Source organism: Sceloporus occidentalis, unplaced genomic scaffold (assembly GCF_023333645.1).
Source record: "Sceloporus occidentalis isolate IW3139 unplaced genomic scaffold, rSceOcc1.0.p SCAF_2, whole genome shotgun sequence".
Classification (NCBI taxonomy): Eukaryota; Metazoa; Chordata; class Lepidosauria; order Squamata; family Phrynosomatidae; genus Sceloporus; species Sceloporus occidentalis.
This window is the reverse complement of record NW_028316982.1, coordinates 79,151,534-79,170,430: the sequence shown is the minus strand read 5'-3', so window position 1 is coordinate 79,170,430 and position 18,897 is coordinate 79,151,534. Positions and strand designations below refer to the sequence as shown.

Below are 18,897 nucleotides of genomic sequence, written 5' to 3'. Positions count from 1 at the left end.
TTTGTCTTTTCGGTAGAAAGCCACATTGGTCCCTATCAATTTAAAATTCCTTTTAATCTTGATGCCAATATTGTTGTGAAAATTTTGTAGTCTACGTTTAATAGAGTTATCGATCTATAATTTTTAGGGTCGTCTAATTTTTTGTCTTGTTTGGGGATCAGTGTAATATATGATGAAGTCCAGGTATCAGGTAGTTTTCCATTTAATATATTATTCATGACTCTTTGTAAGGGAATTATTAATTTGGATGTTAACTTTTGGTAATACATCGCCGTAAAGCCATCAGGGCCTGGTGTTTTATTTGGCTTCAAGCTTCTAATTGCATCTATAATTTCCTGTGAAGAGATTTCCTTGTTGATAATATCTTGTTGTTCTTTTTTAATTGGTTTAATTCCTTCCCTTTCTAAAAATTTTTCCATTTCTCTATTATCGGTTTTCCCCCCTAAGAAAAGATCAGCAAAATAATTTTGAAATACTTTTTTAATTTGACTTTGTTCTGTATATTTTTTCCCTTTCACATTTATTTCTGTTATCGTTTTCTTTTCTTTCTCTTTCCTTAATTTCCAAGATAGCCATTTTCCGCATTTATTTGCGGATTCAAAGTATTTTTGCCTGGTATATTTGATTTTCTTTTCCATTTCATCCATCAAAATCAGATTTAATTGTTTTTGTAAAATTTGTATTTCTTCAATATTGGTTTGATTTTCTGGTTTCCTTTTTATCATTTGTTCCTTCTCTTTTATCTCTTGTAATACTTTGTTTAGTTTAGATCCCCTTATTCTTTTTATCTCTACATTTTTTTGTATAAAACCCCCCCTCATCACCGCTTTGGAGGTGTCCCAGACCACACGATCTTCTATCTCGTTATCCAAATTTTCTTTGAAGAATAGTTCTAGATTTTTTTGAGCCTGTCCTAAAATTCTTTCATCTTTCAACAGATTTTCATTTAATCTCCAATTATATTCTTTTTTGCCAATTTTTGTTTCCATAATTATTGGATTGTGGTCCGATAATATTTTTGGGAGTGAATCTATTTTACAAACTTTCGGAGCCAATACAGATGAGATAAGAAATATATCAATTCGGGACCAGGACTTATGATATTCGGAGTAGTACGTATAATCTCTTGAATTTCCCAATTTTAAACGCCATATATCCAATAGAGCCAATGTGTCTTTCATTTGAAAAAAGGATTTTGGTAATTTTCCCTGATTTTTCCTATTAACTTTGATACTTTTTCTGTCAATCATTGGATCAATGACCCCATTCCAATCCCCCATCATCACAATGTTTTCATAATCATGGTGTAACATTTCTTCTTTCAATTTTTGATAAAATTTTTCTTTATTTTCGTTTGGTGAGTATACTCCAACCACTAATATTCTCCCAAGATTACACTTAATCTCTACCCCTATGAAGTGACCTTTTACATCATTAAAGATTTCTTTTGCTTCTAATTTTTCATTTACATAAAGTACTACACCTTTTTTTCTCTTTTCCCCAGCTGCTACAAATTACCTTCCTAGTTTTCTACATTTTATGTATTTGGTCTCTGTATTTTTAATGTGGGTTTCCTGGAGACATATCACATCTATTTTTAATTTTCTTAAATAGTGATTTATTTTTTTCCTCTTACTAGGATTATTTAATCCCTTTATGTTCCAGGATAGATATTTGATTGTGTTATTCATTTCCAGGTACCATGTCTCCTAGATTTTGAAGACTGACCTCCGGGTCTGATTCTTCAATGCTTTCTTCTTCCGTATCCTTGACTGTTATTATGTCCTTTTGTTTTTCCTGACAATCATCTTTCCATTCTGTTCCTATATTAAGTTGTGAGTTTCTCGACGTTCCATCTCCTTCATCCTGATCTAGATCTTTTAAGAACTCTTCCAAGAACTCTCATGCTTCTTGTATATTTGTGAGTCTCACTCTCTTTTGCCTGTAGCGGAGCGAAATGCCTTCCGGGACTTCCCATCTGTAGCGTACATTATTCTCCCGCAACACTCGTGTTAGAAAACCATATTCTTTTCTTTTCCTTAGCACGTTATTTGGTATGTCCTTTAAAAGTTGCAATTCCACTCCGTCCACGATCAGTTTAGCCTCAAAGTGTCGTTGTAGCACTTGTTCTTTCATTTGAGTTTGGACAAAGTAAGCCACAATGTCCCTCGGAAGTTTTCTCTGTTTAGCCACCCACGAATTCACGCGAAAAGCTTTGTCTAGTTCAGATTCCATAATCTCCTTATCTTTATCTAGAAATTTCACCAAGATATCCACCATAGTCTCAAAAGTATTTTCATTCTCCACTTCAGGGAGTCCTCTTATTTTCAAGCATCTTTCGCGCCATTTCTGTTCCCAAATTATCCTTTCATCTTGATTATCCTTTCTTTTCCTGACTTCCTCTTTAAGTCTCTCTTCCAGTTCCTGGTTCTTTTTTTCCAAGATTTTAACTTTAACCTTGATTTGCCGAACATCTGAAGTAAGTGTCCTAATAGCCTGGTTAATTTCCTTAAATTCTTCTCTAACGCCTTCTCTTATCTCCACCTTCATTCTTTCCATGTCGTGCTTCAAATCTTCCTTATCCCTCTTCATGTCAAGTCTCATTTCTTCCTTATCCTTTTTCATATCTTGACGCATCTGTCTTATCTCATCTAGAAGCAATGAGGACATGTCTTGTGTGTTGGTTTTCATCAGATCAGCTGAAGCTCTTCTTTGGGACTGTTGCTGTTGTTGCTGCATCTTACTCACTTGTGACCTAGTAGTTGCCATCCTTAATTCTTCAGCTGCTATTCCTTATGTTAATTATTTCTTTTCCAGGGTTTTCAAATTACTAAATCACTCCAAATGTAAGGGGGGGGGGGTAATAAGGCTATCTGACACGATATTAACACAATATCACAATAGGTCAATTATCAAATTCTCCGCCAGGTGTCACTCTTCTACAATTTATCTCACTGTATGTATGTTTTTCGTCTATGTTATTATCTCCTCCAGATAGGTTTTATAATTTGGTAGTTTTGACCTTGAAATCACCAAGAGGGTCTATACAGCTGTGTTCAATTTTGAGTATTTGCAATTTTGTTTATCTTCCCTTTTCCTTACTTTACAACAGTTACTCTCCCTCACTAATCACTTACTGAAAAGCCAGGGTAGTTACACAGTCCCTGTTCTTTTTAAATCTGAAAAACTTCTCTCACTGTTTAATATTTCCTCCCACTGTAAACTTCCAAGCAAGAGGGAATAGCGTTTTCAAAATTTGACATATAACCACTTATAGCAGAGATATTAACTATAAAAAAGAGCAGGAATGGAGTTTGATCAGTTCACATTCATATAAATGAGAACCACTTTTTCTCCCGCACCTCAATATTACGTTACTACCTTTATTGTCTATTTAAACCTTATATTCGTTGTCCTCTATCCAGGCTTCTACCTCTGTCCTCTATTCAAGCTTCTATCTCTGTCCTCTATCCAGGCTTCTACCTCTGTCCTCTATTCAAGCTTCTATCTCTGTCCTCTATCCAGGCTTCTACCTCAGTCCTCTATTCAAGCTTCTATCTCTGTCCTCTATCCAGGCTTCTATCTCTGTCCTCTATCCAGGCTTCTACCTCTGTCCTCTATCCAGGCTTCTACCTCAGTCCTCTATTCAAGCTTCTATCTCTGTCCTCTATCCAGGCTTCTACCTCAGTCCTCTATTCAAGCTTCTATCTCTGTCCTCTATCCAGGCTTCTACCTCAGTCCTCTATCCAGGCTTCTACCTCTGTCCTCTATCCAGGCTTCTATCTCTGTCCTCTATCCAGGCTTCTATCTCTGTCCTCTATTCAAGCTTCTATCTCTGTCCTCTATCCAGGCTTCTATCTCTGTCCTCTATTCAAGCTTCTATCTCTATCCTCTATCCAGGCTTCTATCTCTGTCCTCTATCCAGGCTTCTATCTCTGTCCTCTATTCAAGCTTCTATCTCTGTCCTCTATCCAGGCTTCTATCTCTGTCCTCTATTCAAGCTTCTATCTCTGTCCTCTATCCAGGCTTCTACCTCAGTCCTCTATTCAAGCTTCTATCTCTGTCCTCTATCCAGGCTTCTACCTCTGTCCTCTATCCAGGCTTCTATCTCTGTCCTCTATCCAGGCTTCTATCTCTGTCCTCTATCCAGGCTTCTACCTCAGTCCTCTATTCAAGCTTCTATCTCTGTCCTCTATCCAGGCTTCTACCTCTGTCCTCTATTCAAGCTTCTATCTCTATCCTCTATCCAGGCTTCTGTCTCTGTCCTCTATCCAGGCTTCTATCTCTGTCCTCTCTCCAGGCTTCTGTCTCTGTCCTCTATCCAGGCTTCTGTCTCTGTTCTCTATCCAGGCTTCTATCTCTGTCCTCTATCCAGACTTCTTTTCCTCCGGACTTTTGATCCTCCTCCTTTCAGTGTCTTTTGCAATTGGTCTCTATTTTTAGCTTTCCACAGTCCAATTAGGTCTTCTCTCCCCTCGGCTTATTTGTTTTCAATTTGTCTTGCATTACAGTCCTCCAAATCCGGCTCGATATAATCCCTTTTGTCCGTCATGCCAGCCAAGATAGCCAGATCTTTCCCGTTGCCGCTTTTCCTTTAACACTGTCTCTTTTAATTTCCTTCTGCTCTCCGTATAGCCCTCTGTCCTCCAACGTTCTGTCCTGGATACAGCACTCCTGTCCTCCAAGATCCTCTTCCCTGCAGATTTTTCTCCCCTTCACTTAATCACTCCTTCCTCCTCCTTCCTCTTTAGTCCAGCTTACCAGCTACATGCATCCAGTCCGCCGCTTCACGTCTCCTCCTGAGTCACAAAGAAAAATCTCCTGTGTCTCTGTGCCTTATTCAGGAAATAATAACACCAATCTGTCGGATTTTTGTTAGAGTGTCCCAATTTGCAGAAAGCTACTGTATCAATTTGGAGGTTTTTAAGATTACAGTAGATTGTTGAAATATTTGTAGTCAGGAGCGTCTTGGGCCATCAATGATGGCGGCACCAACATGGACGCACTGTCCTCCGATCCCCTCCGCTTCTGTCCCTCGAGAGGGTTGTGATCTTGCCAACAAAAGCGGGCAACGGATCCGAATAGGACTAATCCGAGTTTTCCATAGCAGGGAGGCTTCCGAGCTGTCAGCTCCAGCTCTGAAACCGCGTTGGGCAGCAACTCTCAGCAGCAGCGCTGAAAGTTTGCTTAGTTCGGCGCCATGTCCTGACCGGAAGTTTCGAGACTAGTCTCTTGATTAAATAAAAGTGATTTTTTATTACATCTTTCTTAAATTTATTCTTTTTATCCCATTGACAGGTATTAATGACTTTAGCTACTTACATACAAATTGTTTTGAATTATCCATATATATTGGCTGTGATAAATATCCACATGAAAGTGAGTTACCAGAAGAGTGGGAAAATAACCGGGAGTCCCTTATCGTTTTCATGGAACAGGTATGAAATTGCAGACTTTGGAAGATGCAGGTTTAAATCTGTTTCAGATTATCTTTTTAATTTAAGAGTTTCACATTTGGTTACCACCAGTATTGCAGTGATTAACTTTAACTACAATTCCTTAACAGGAATGTCCCCAAAGGTAGTCTCCAATACAGGGGTTCCCAACCTGTGCTTTGAGGAGCCTCCGCGGCTGCTTCAAGAAAATGAAAGAAATAAAAATTGAATGAAATTAAAGAACAAGAATACACACACACACACACACACACACACACACACACACTCCTAAACACCATTAACTTGTAAGACATAGGGTAGGTCTCTTAGGGGCTCTGCCATAGAAATACATCAAAAAAGTTGGGAACCTCTGCTTCAAGAAGAGACCAAAATATAGGCAGCTATGATGATCCATCGATATATGTATCGATAGATGTATATGTTTGCTTGTATTATAGTAGTTTCCCTCTCCACAGACAAGTCTTGATTAAAGGTAATGAGACTTAATTTATCATTCAGGACCAAGCCATTCCCAAATATGTTGCATAGCAATAATCTCACAAGAATATATTATTAGGAAAACCAAGATCCCCACTCCAGCTACTGAAAAACTTGCAGTTGCAGATGTGGCAGATGATGCCATTATTCCTGCTAAAAAAATGTTAGCACTCTGATTCTGTGAGTCCATGTCCCACTACACCACTGTTTACCACAATTCATTGTTGTCATTTAACCTGGAGATTATGGATTATCTCAGAGAGCACAATGGAAAGTCTTCAAAATGAAAGTATCTTTTAAGAGAGCACTACGAACCAATGGGATGCATTCACATGTCAGGAGATGAATAATGATGAATTGCCCTACAGAAGCAGAAGGGATGAGGAACATGTCATTAATCCAGTGAAAAAGAAGAATCTCAGGCTGTGTTAAAGTAGTTTTTAAACAATCCCATAGGACTGTTTTGAGGGGGGGAAATCTTTTACACAGTCAGAGGCTCGGAGCAGACAGGCAGGAAAAAGTGGCTCGATCTTGCTTTTCCCAAAAGTGGCTTGAAACCCTGCTGTTGGCATGACCTGCTCCCAAGGCAGGCTGAATACCCACGGGTAGACTTCATGGCATGGCTTCAAGCTGTGCCGCTCTGTATTCTTTTTTGTTGCCTGCATGCACACTGTCACACAAACACACTGCCTGCAACCTCCAAATACCTCCCACTTCCTGCCCAGATGCCATCCTGTTGCATAGCTGCCCCTTTGATTGACCACACAGTCATATGTGCAATGCTCCTCTTGTACAGGACATTGGTGTATCAGTGTGCGAGTGATACAGTGGCAAAGCACAATCATGGACTTTCTGGTTTGTGTATGTTGTAATTACATCCATTGGAGCTGTTGCACTTTCATTTTTTCACTTTTCCACAGCCCCGCACTGGCACAGGTTGTTTATGTGCAGGCACAAAAACGTGCATTTTCTGCATTAAGATGGAATATCCCACCTTCTTTTTGCTCCAATTTTTAGCCCAGGAGCACAGCTTCATTTTGGTTTCCACCTGCTTTCAAGGCTTGTGTCATAGAAATGCCCAACCTTCAATGCAGCTGGAAGCTGCTTTATTTTGTCTGTCTATTTCACCCTGGAACTATCTGTCTCTCCTTTTAACAATGGTGCCCTTTCCATTTCCATCACCAAGCTGGCTTCTTAAGGCTGCACATAGAATAAAACTATGATAAAAATACTACAGCCCAATTCCAAGTACTGCTTTTAGTAATGTGAAGAAAAAGAAAGCTCAGAAAAGTATGGACTAAAACTCCCTCACCATAAGGCCTTGATGGCCGAGGAGGTGGTTTTCTAGGAACTTTAGTCAAAAAGTAAGTTTTCTAAGGTGCGTTACAGACTGCCCGTTTGGGGCGGCCTGTAACCGGCCCTTTCCCCGCCAGATCGGGGCCTCAGCTGCCACAACGGCAGCCTCCAAGGCCCCGATCTGCCGCTTTCCAGGCCACGGGGACGCTGCAAAAGGCCACTTCCCCGTGGCCTGGAAAGGGGTGTCCTCAGGGCTTCAAGCCCCAAGGACACTCGATGGCGCTGGGGAGGAGGAGAAAGGGGCCGCTTGGCCCCTTTCTCCTCTGCGTCGCTGGCGCAGCCATGTAAAGGCTGCGCCCAGTGACGCAAACCCCACAAGGAGCTCCGTTTTGGAGCTCCTTCGCGCACCATGGAAAGGGCACTCTAGGCGCCCTCATGCGGTGTGACAACGTCACAACCGTGCCGCCTTGTTTGGAGGCGGCGCGGTGGTGACGTCGTAATGACGGCCACCGTGTGGAACGGGCGCCGCCATTTTGTACGGACTGGGTCTGTACTAGGGTTAGGGGCGTCAAGAAGTGATGCCCCTTTCTAACCCTAGTACGGACCCAGTCCGTACTTTTATGCCCGTTTCTAACAGGCCTACGTTTGTAGAATTTCATCCCATTCTCTCTTTTTCAAATAAGGACAAACTTGGCAAATTTCTTAATTTAGAACAATACAGAAAGAAAATAATAAAGATGGGAGGATGTGAAGTAGTGAACCTAGTAGATTTATTTTTCCAGACAAAGGGCTTTGAGTGCTTAGCACTTAAACACCTATCTTTGGATTGCTGTATATTCAGTCATGTCTAATGTGCTGAATTATGATTACTAACCCTTTATTTTCCTGTCTGGTAATAAGTTACACAATTACTCCTTCCTTGCTTAGAAAAACTGTGCATCCTCAATTGGCCATGGTACCCATTTGAGAATTTCATTTGGTAATGTTTTTTGTTTTAAAATAACTTAGCAAAACTTGCAGGTTTCTTCATTTATGGGAAAGAAAAAATTGGAATTTAAGCGAATTTAGAGGTGGGTGAAACCAGAACCAGTGGGTGTATCAGAAGCACTCCCACCTTAGCTTTCAACAGGTTAAAAAGGTTCATTGACCTTGGTCAGACAAGTTTAGGGTTTGAACAGCTTAGAGCTCCACTTTTGGACTAGCTCAGGTATTGTACAGTTCTCTGGAGACTTCAGTATCAGCAGTTGACCACATTTGCAATCTGAGCTTTTTAGACTGTGCTTTTTATCCAACATTTAGAGGACAAGTTGTCCTATTTGACTAGCTGTTTGAAGAAACCATCTCGCCACTGAACATGTAGATGTCAATGGAATCCAAACCATTAACAAATTAGCCTTAGCATAGGCTAGGATAGTGATTTATGTGCCAAGATAAATTTGCGTCCTTAATGTCTTCAGACAGTGCTGAAGGAGCTTCGGCACTAGGAAAGCTCCTGCCCAACCTGGATCACCTATGAGAAGAGCAGCCATAAAAACGAGTGTTATTTAATTGCCCCTGTGGGAATGGAACAACTAGACACTCTTGTTTCTCTAATGCTTTATCCACACTGCAGAAATAATCTGGTTTGGCACCACGTTTTTGGCACCACTTTTTTAGCAGTGCTTTGCTCACAACTATCTAGAGTTTCCAGAATTCCACATCATGGAGCCATGGCAGTTAAAGTGGTGCACTTGGGGACTTGCACACTTGCCAGGTCATTACTGGGTTTTTCTTGTCAATGAAAAGGAATGGGATGAGGACAGAAGAGCTAGGCAGGTAGTGACATGCGATAAGTATGGCCAGTTCCATTTCTTTCCTGATGTAAGTGCAGTTTAAAAAATGTGTGTAGTAATGTCCACAGTTTTCAAAATTACTACCATATTTTTTTTTAAAAAAATAGCAGACTCCTTCTGTTAAATCAAGAGGTGAGAGGAAAATATTCATATCTCCAAAAATCAATATATTACGTAAGTTTTACTTCAATGATATTATCTGGATCTCAAAAGTTAACGCAAGATTAACTTAATGAATGTACAAATGCATTTAATTGCTTCTCATGCCTCTGAGGTTGACAAGATGTTAATACTGATCTTTCCAAGCTTATGTTATTCATAGAGAATATACAGATAGAAATTGATTCTGTTTACACACATATATTTAAGACATTTTATGATTGTATGCCCTTAAGCTTTCATAATAAGCCAAACTGAAGAGGAAAATCTGGGTCAAGCTCCAGTAACACAGAAAGGAAATGCAAAGGTTTGACAGAGCACATTTTGAATAGTCAGTGCAAGGCAGTTCAGTGGGGCAGGCCCTCTGAAGCTCACAGCTTTCTCTAGTGCCTGTAGGGGACATGGGACAACACAGCCACATCTTAAAATGTAAGGAGCTGTGGCATGGAAAGACTAAAGCAATATATGGATCTGTTTCTGAGAGTAAACATAGTAAGAAAAATGACCAAGTCAAATGTTTCATTTCAGAAATAGAAGCAAATGTTGCTATTCCTATTTCCTATTGGAATTTGATGCACCTTATGGCACATGGACATATTTTCAAATTTAAATTTAAATTACATTAAATAAACATTGACTGGCCACAACTCACAAAACCTTTGCCATGCTTGGATTGTCTAGTATTAGGGTGTTTTTTAAGGTCCTAGATAAAGTGACAGAACTGATTGGCATCTCTTTCTGCTCTCAGTTTCCTTGTATCCTAATTGTTTCTAAAAGCATATTTTATTGGGCTGTTTTTTGCTCTTCATCATGATTAGCATGCATTTGGGTTTTCCCCCCCTGCTATTGTCCAGTTTCCACACCTATGTAATTAATTTTTTTTTGACAGGTACATCGGGGAATTAAAGGCATGGTGAGGGATCAACATGGAAAAGGAATCCCAAATGCAATTATTTCTGTAGAAGGTGTTAACCATGACATCCGCACAGGTAACTATCCACACAGGTAGTTGTGTTGCAAGCAAAGGCTGAAAGGAGCACCAAAAAGAAAATCAATACAGAGTGAGATGGGCTAGAATATTATAAAGGGGACATTTTAGTGGGTCAATGAGTGGTACACAATAGTATATGTAGTACTATATAAGAACATATGAGTCCATATGTGAACATTGTAATCCACCCAGTCACACTAATAGGCCTATGAAGGTACCCAGCATGCCTGTTGATTATTTTTATTTTAACTGTTTCATGCAAATCCTGAAATTCTGCTACTGCAATTTAAGGCTTGTGAAGGTTTTTTTTAAAAAAAGAAAGAAATAGAAAATAAATAATTAAAGGGATAGGCCTATTTGGCAATAGCGAGGGGGAAAGGGGAAGGGGGAGAGAAAAAGACTGACACTACATGACTGCCAATATCGCAACTGTCCTGGCAGTGATGTTTTGCACCTGGGGACTAGTGCGATTGGGAGCTCAATGATAGGTTTCCCCCATCAATGAAAAGGGATGCCAAGCTACCAGAACATTGCAGCGAGAGATTGAAGGCATCATTGTGCAATAAGTACTGCCAAAGCTGCTTTGTTTGGGATGTAATCATGCTTTAAAAGCCATGTGTAGTAATCTTCAGAGAGAAGGTGTGTGTGAGAGAGAGAGAAAACAGAAGGAACCCAATTGTTTCATTCTTTAAAACCAAGAGACAGAATATTTTTGGCAGATGTGACCCCCTATATTCCAGGTTTTAAGTATTTAGGCAACAGTTACGTTTAGATATGTGCCTGCTTCAAGTCTGCTTTTCTAAAGAAAACAGGTTCTGATGGTAAATCTTTTAAAAAGGTAGATTAAAATGTCAGAATCCTGATCACTCTGTTTAGCGTCTTATGATATGATACATGACAAACTTTTAACTTAGTAAGTTAAAATCTGCAAAATCTTGTTTGAAATCTCAATAATAGGTAAATGTGGGGTTCATCAAAAGGAAGTGGGATTGAATTAGATTAGGGATGGGTGCCTTTTCCCCACCTCCGACTCCTGAAGAACTACAGCAATAAGGTCACTGGCAACCAGGAGTAAAATTTCAGGTGACTGGAAATCATTTCACGCTACTTTTACAGCCATTTTGGGACTGTTTCAAGGAGTCCCCTGGAAGAACATTCATGGGTCATAGTGAACTCCCTAGAAGCTGTTCTTAAATGGATTTTTTAAAAATTAAATTAGAGTTGGTGAGACTGGAGGGCCAATGGTTGCATCCACTCCTGTATAAAAATTTTTTCCCTTAAAACATTTTTTCTTTATTTTTTCTTTATTTTGTTGTGTTGCTGCTACTAATAATAGGGATGGAAAATAAGTTTTTATTAACTTTTCTTTTTTTAAAAAAAGAAGAAGAACAAATCTATCTCTGAGACTATCCATAGTTTCGCTTTCCTGTTATTGTGGAGAAACTAGAAGTTGTGGAAACTTTCATCTCCTTTTCCTGGTTGCATGTAAATAAATGTGTACAACTCAGAATTTATATTTTGGTAACATGCTTCAATGAATGGGGGAAATGCATACATTAATGTGAAAAGTAATAGTGCACAAGGAAGTGTGTGCAGCACAAAAAGTATGTAGCAAAGTCACAAGAAATTTGAGAAGTAAAAGAAGAAAAGGAGAAGGAAAACATTTTGAAGAACAAAGCAATAAATCTCAATGAAATTTAAACTAAGGAGGAGAAAAAATCAGGTGGGATCCAGAAAAAAATAAACAAAATTGAAACAGATTTCAAATCCCACTTGTTTTTAAGGCACAAGTCAACTCCTAAACATGACATGTTGTGTGCAGACCAGCTTTAGCACACCCACCCCAACAATGATCAGAATTCATTCTTTTACTCTAACTTGAGTTTTATTGTAGCCTCACATTATACCAGAAGTTATCCATCGGCAGAAGAAATAATAGCAAAATAATAGTGTCATTTTGCATTAGTGTAAAATCAGCTCTTTGTGTGGGAGAGCTATTGTATTTATGTTTCTACATCCTCTTATTTCCTAGGAAGCATGGTGAAGGACTCTTGGCAGACTTTCCCACCCAGAGAGGGAAAATAACAGGTTTCACAACACACACACACCCTCAGATTGGACATATTGATAATAAACAAATAATCTGCACCTGGAAATATCTAAAAGGCTGAAAGAACTGCCAACTGAAAAAAGTTTTCATATTATTTATAAAATGTATTTATAACAACAAATATTTTAAAATATGTTCAATATTTCCTACCCTTTTGTCTCACACAAGGGCATCTTGGGGCCTGATGAAGTCTACCTAATCTATGCTATCTTGCACATATCCTGGATAAATGTCTGTATGTATATGTATTGCCGTGGCCTACAAAATGTTAGACCTAATTTGTAGTCCATTCCACAGCAAAACTGAAATATTTAGATCTGAATCACTTAAATCTCATGGAAATCAATGGACTTGCAACCAACCACTCCAGTAAGTAGTCCAGGATGACACTTGAGTTTTTGAGACAGAACTTCACTTTTATGAAAATAGTACAAACATATAATGGCCATTTTTTTAAAAGAAAAAATCCCTCCTCCCTCCCCAACCATTTTTTAAAAAATAACCTGCATTGCATAGTAAATTTTAGTAATACATTTTCCACATGATAACAATCATGTGTTATTTTTATTTCAAGATTTTGACATGATCTTTGCTCAAAGCTAATGTAGGGCAAATTTGTGTTGTCTCTGATTCTATCATTCGGATTATTCATGTCTTTTGCACCAGAAAATCACTGGATGTACTGATCAATTACAACCAGTTCAATGTTCATTTTTCTAGCCAATCTGGAGCCTAAGGTTGCTAAGAATAGCAAAGCATTAATTACTAATGATCTACTCCATTTTGGCTGAACAACAAGTGGATTTCCACGGGCAAAATTAAATTTTCCTAGGCTTCAGTACAGCATCCTCTCAGCATAGCATAAAGATCCACATGTGGAGATACTCTGTGCTATCACTATGGTGTGATACAGCATGGTGTAGTGGTTTGAGCACTGTACTAAGACACTGGAGATGAGAGCTCAATTTCCCACCTCTCTATGGTAACCCAATCCAGGTATGATAAGTCATCATAAGTAGGAAATTACTTGAAGGCATATAAAAACAACAACAACAAGCACTTAAGAACCTCCATGCAGAATAGGAACATTGCACAACACTGTGAGAAATGCATGTAAAGAGTGTAAGAGGAGAAGTACTTTAAAGGACAGGCTTTATTCTAAGCAAAACATCTACATTTGCCAAAGATATCTCTTTCCATGAAGAGAATCTTTCTTTCAGGCACACCTAGGACAGTTACAAGTGACACAATAGTCTAGATCATATTCAACCAAGGTCACCAAAATTAACATAAATTCCCTATACGAATAATGTAAACACTCTTTAGTTACTCACAGGATTAGGAGTCATAGTGTTACCTAGGAGTTTGGAGCTCCCCATGAGGTGGGACAGAGCCTTCTGTTTCAAAACCTCCCTTTTGCTGTTCTTTTTAGACTCAGCCCATCACACTGAGTGTCAGGCTTTTTAAAATTTCACCTGGGAAGCCTCTTGAAACTTTGTGCTTCAGCTCACTAGGCAACTGTCTCTTATGATCTCAGTGACTCTCCAGTGATGTTGACCCCATCACTGGCCTATCCCATCTTTAACCCTTTGGTTGCCTAGAAGGAGACTATCTCCTCAGCCATGTTACCCAGCTAATGGGAAAAGCCCATTATCATCACATCACACACACACACACACACACACCTCAATCTCAGTTAGTCTGGGAAGAGCTGGAAGCTGTAACCACACCAGCTGTGAATTCCTCCTGTAACTTAGAAAAGAGTTAAAAGCACAGCACATGAGGAACCCCAGCTATGTCCAACTGTGCTGCTATGCAAGGGATGGTGGATGGTGGTAGCTAAGATAGATAGCCTCTGGAGGTCTCATCCAGCTTTGACAGAAGCAGGAGAGGCCTGTCAGACCTTGACAATCTTCCTCTGAAATTAGCCTACAGCACTTGATATTCCTTGGCAAGCTTCTATCCAATACTAACCAGCCCTGACCCTGCTTAGCTTCCAAGATCAAAGAGGATCAGTTGCTTTTGGAGTATTTAGGCCCCCAATAAAAGTCGCACAAATGTGATTTAGGGCCAGAACAGACCAGCAAGAAGGGGCGGCTTGAAGCCGCTGTTTGCTGCAGCAAACACATGCCACAGTCCCAATCCACCTTGAACCCAACGCCTTTCCCAGCCCTGCCGCAGCCCAAAGTCAGCTTTAAGACACTCTGGCATCATGTGACATGTAAATGCCATGCTGCTGGAATGTTTTGAAGCCACCCATGTCTGGGCAGCTGCCCAAGTTCCAGGCAGCTTCAAGGTGGCTTCAGAATACCATGCTCCCAAGCTGCCCAGATGTGGCTTTAAAGGGTCATCTGTTTGGCCCTTACTCTTAAGCTTTATCTTATTCTTAACCACAAGCGCATTATATATGGAATTCTAGTTTCAACTGGGAAAGGTGCATTAACTCAGGTGTTGAATAGTGAGTTAACTCTTATATAAATCCCATTGATTCAGTACATCTACTGTAGTTGGGGCTACCAATAGGATTCAGACCAACCTATTAGATCAACTCTCAAAAATTGTCCTACCAGAAGAACTGAAGGACAGTAAAACATACAAGAATAAATGCCCTTCTGTACTTTGTAATTCTCAGTTTTTGCAAATATTTACCTTGAAAGATCAATATTATATAAATGAGAATGGAGCGCAAATTTTATTTGGAGCTGAAAATGAATGTTGAAAGCACATAAATTGGACATGACAAAACTACATATATACTTGACTATATGGCAAGAAATTTATGTCCCAAAATGGACTCCAGAATCATGAAGTGACTTATATATAGGGCAATAAGTTAATACTGCTTATAAAGTAGGTTGATTTATACATGAGTATATACAGTAACCTCAATCAAAGTGATATGAGAGAATTAGCACTGGGAATAAAGTTAAAGTATACATTTTGTCATTTTAAATGTTCAACCACAAGTTTACACACTGATTTAGATGCACAGATTATAAATATTTGGAATATCCATTGCAGAGATGGAAGGAAGTTGAGTTCTGCTTATACAAATTCATATGCAGCCTCCTTGGCTTCTTGCCTGCCTCCTTCCTTCCCTTTTTGTGCATCTTGAAGCCCCTCCAGGTGAGGGCAATGTCTCTGGAAATTCCAGGTTCTGTTTATCTTATTCTTAACCACAAGTGCATTATGTATGGAATTCTAGTTTCAACTGGGAAAGGTGTGTTAACTCAGGTGTTAAACCAATTTTATTTTGGAGATCCATTTAACATTTTCTTCATCCTGAAGTATTTTGGAAAAGATTGTCACATTAGGCTTCTATAGCATAGCAAATGCATTTTTGGAGCACACTGAAACATACTGGTATTAAAGCAATCTTTATTGCATCTTTGCTTCAATACTGGTATGGTGCTGCACTGTATGGAGCACCAGTATCCGCACTGCCCCACTTCTGCTTCCTCCCAGGTTATTGCCCTACTTAGGGCATGCAGATGGGAGGAAGTGAGATTAGTGGCAGTTGGGAGTGCAGGGAGAACAAATCAGGTGGCAAGGGGTGCAGTGAGGACGGATGAGGCAATATCAGGTAATAAGAGCACAGAGAGGACAGTTCATGTCAGATCATATGGCAGCGGTGTGAGGAGGACAGATCAGATGACAGAGGTGTGGGGAGCACTGATCAAGTGGTAGGAGAGTGTGAGGAGGTCAGATCAGGTGGTGGGGTGTGGGCAGGGCAGATCAGGTGAGATCAGACAGTGGGAGCAAACAGAGTGGACAGATCAGGTGGCAGGGGTACAAGGAGGAAATCTAACAGGGGTGTGAGGAAAACAGATCAGTGAGCACATGAGAGGAGGACAGATCAGGTGGCATGGGGAAGAGAGGAAGTGGGAGAACCAGCAAACCCAGCTGGCAGTAGCTTCTAAACATCAAACAGCAGCTGCTTTGGCGAAGGTGTTGGCAGCTAGGATCAGCAAACTGTCTAAATGGATGTGAAGGTAAATGTGTTCTAATATTTACTATTTGATTCTTCAACAGCAAATGATGGAGATTATTGGCGCCTTCTCAACCCAGGAGAATATGTGGTCACTGCAAAAGCAGAGGGTTACACGGCTGCCACCAAAAACTGTGCTGTAGGCTATGACATGGGTGCAACCCGATGTGACTTCACAATTAGCAAGACCAACTTGGCCCGAATCAAAGAGATCATGGAGAAATTTGGAAAGCAACCCATTAGTCTCTCACTCCGACGGTCCAGACAGCAAGGAAGGCAGAGACGCCAGCAGTTTAGACTACTTTCTAGAGTGTAAAAAAAAATTGCTATCTTGTCTTGCACCTAAACTGAAGCCTACTCTAGCAGTAGAAAAAAATATGCAGGACATATTTATAAATACAGTATCCTTTTCTAACCATATTCTCATTAGCAATCTTGGCCTGAAGGATATTTTGGATGCCACAGCTCAATGTTTAGATTTATGTGCTATTCTGAAAATACTAGAAAATAATACAGTCCCCTAAAAAAGATGTTGCTGAATAGCAGTTGAGTGTGGCATCTACACTTTTTGAGCTGGAGGAAAGCCTCAATATAACTGAGTGCTAAGACGAAATTCTGTGCAAATATGACATCACATAATCTGCTTCACTTGAAACCGTTGAATTAAAGATGCTGTGAAGATCAGTTGTAGAATGGGGATGGGTGATGGAAATGAGATTTCAGAATTCAAAACTTAAGTACAGTATATGAATTTAAACCTTTGGGTTTGGAAATAGAATATGGATTCAGCCTAAGAAAACTACCCAAGAAAACTACCCATCAACTGCTCATTCAGGTACAGCAAACCCAAAATGAAACACAGCAGGGAGCAAAGAGGTATGTGAAAAGAGAAGCAATTAAAATCATGCCCATCTATCATAGAAAAGGGAAGTACTAAATGAAGGGGGAGTTTTTAAGGTATCATCTATATGGCTCTGGATCACTCTACAGTGGCCTTACTTTGAAACTGATTTTTCCATGGTATGGTGAAAGCCATTGCTTGGTAGATTTATAGCTCTGCCACAGCCAACCATGAACATCAGCTCAAAACCAGCAGTAATAACTACCTTGCTGAATGTATAATAAATGCATTGTTCATTGCAATTGATCTTGTGTTTAGAGCATCCTTATTTTATAGTCCTGTTATAAAGTTAACATGAACTTTAAATGCATGTTCTATATGTTTTCTATAATCAGTTTGACTGGATTAATTCCAAAGAGCAAGCTTACATGGAGTGAATATTGAATAATCTGGTGCTCTGTTTTCCATTACTTAGGTTGATTGTCCCTTTAGTAACATGCAGTAACTGGGATAATTAAATTAAATTAAGGACAATCATGCTGGCAAGAGTTAAAAAGTTAAAGCAAGGCCTTCAAGGGTGGCAGCTGAACAAATGAGTTAAAGATAAGGAATATCTAGATAGCTCATTTGTGCTATGATTTCAATTAGCAAATGACTCTCTCTTAGCCCCAGCCTCATTTCTTCAATATGGGGATAAGTATATTTAACTCATAGGAGCTAGTGTGGTGTAGTGGTCTGAATGTTGGTCTAAGACTCTGGGAGACCAGGGTTCAAAACCACACTCAGTAGTTCAGGGCACAGCTAAAAAATCTGGTTTACCTTGCCTGGATTGAATCCTATAGTTCATTTGCATTCTTCTAAAGGTGAGAGTATGTGAGTTGCCCAAGGCCATCTAGAGGACTTCCGTGACTGAGTAGTTAGGCATACAGCTAAAAAATCTGGCTCCCAGCTGTGCAAACTGGCCAGCTGAGCATGGCTGGGATTTAGGTGGAATTTAGGTGAGAGGCAGCATCAGGGGCAAAATGCATCTGATAATATCTAGCTGTATCCCAGAAGAGGATTCAAACTGGGCAAGGTAAGCCTGATTTTTTAGCTGTGTGCTAAACTCCTCAGTCATGGAAGTCCCCTAGATGACCTTGGGCAACTCACACACTCTCACCTTCAGAAGAAGGCAATGGCAAACCCTCTCTGGCCAAACCTTGCTAAGAAAACTCAATGATAGATTTGCCTCATGGTCACCATAAGTCAGAAATGACTTGTAGGCACAGAACAACAACAACGAATATTTACCTAGCATAAAAGTTTAGTGTAACGATTTCAACAAGTTAACTTTTGTGAAACCTTTCCCACACTTCCAGTGAACTATAGGAATGATAAATGTAATTGCTGTCATTTTAGAAATATTTTTAGAAATATTTTAATTAATTTATTTGGTTTATAAATCACTCAACTAGCAAGTGTCTTCAGGGTGCTTTACAATCATATCAATCAAATATAATGATACAATTTGATACAAATCAAATACAATACTTTATTAGTAATCTAGCAAATTTGTATATTAAGTTTTAAGATTTAAAAATCCACCAATAAAACTAATAACAAAAACAATATACGAAAGATTAAATGCCTGCTGGAAGCTAAAGGGTCTTAGCTCAGAATCAAAATGTATGTAATGAAGACCATTCAGTGGATCTCTTTAGGGAGGGCATTCCACATTTAAGAGATCAATACAGAGAATGGGATGGTT

The 18,897-nt window shown here is 39.5% G+C and overlaps 1 protein-coding gene across 1 annotated transcript in view; it reads left to right on the top strand.

Moving 5' to 3' along the window:
- The window catches only part of CPXM2 (carboxypeptidase X, M14 family member 2), a 106,587-nt gene extending 89,160 nt beyond the window's left edge, over window positions 1-17,427 (top strand). Inside the window, exons 12-14 of the mRNA XM_089507824.1 lie at window positions 5,299-5,438; window positions 10,110-10,209; window positions 16,354-17,427. Coding sequence (XP_089363950.1) covers window positions 5,299-5,438; window positions 10,110-10,209; window positions 16,354-16,625 — 512 coding nt within the window. The 3' untranslated portion in view covers window positions 16,626-17,427. The remainder of the gene's footprint in view (window positions 1-5,298; window positions 5,439-10,109; window positions 10,210-16,353) is intronic.
- Window positions 17,428-18,897: the final 1,470 nt, after the last annotated feature.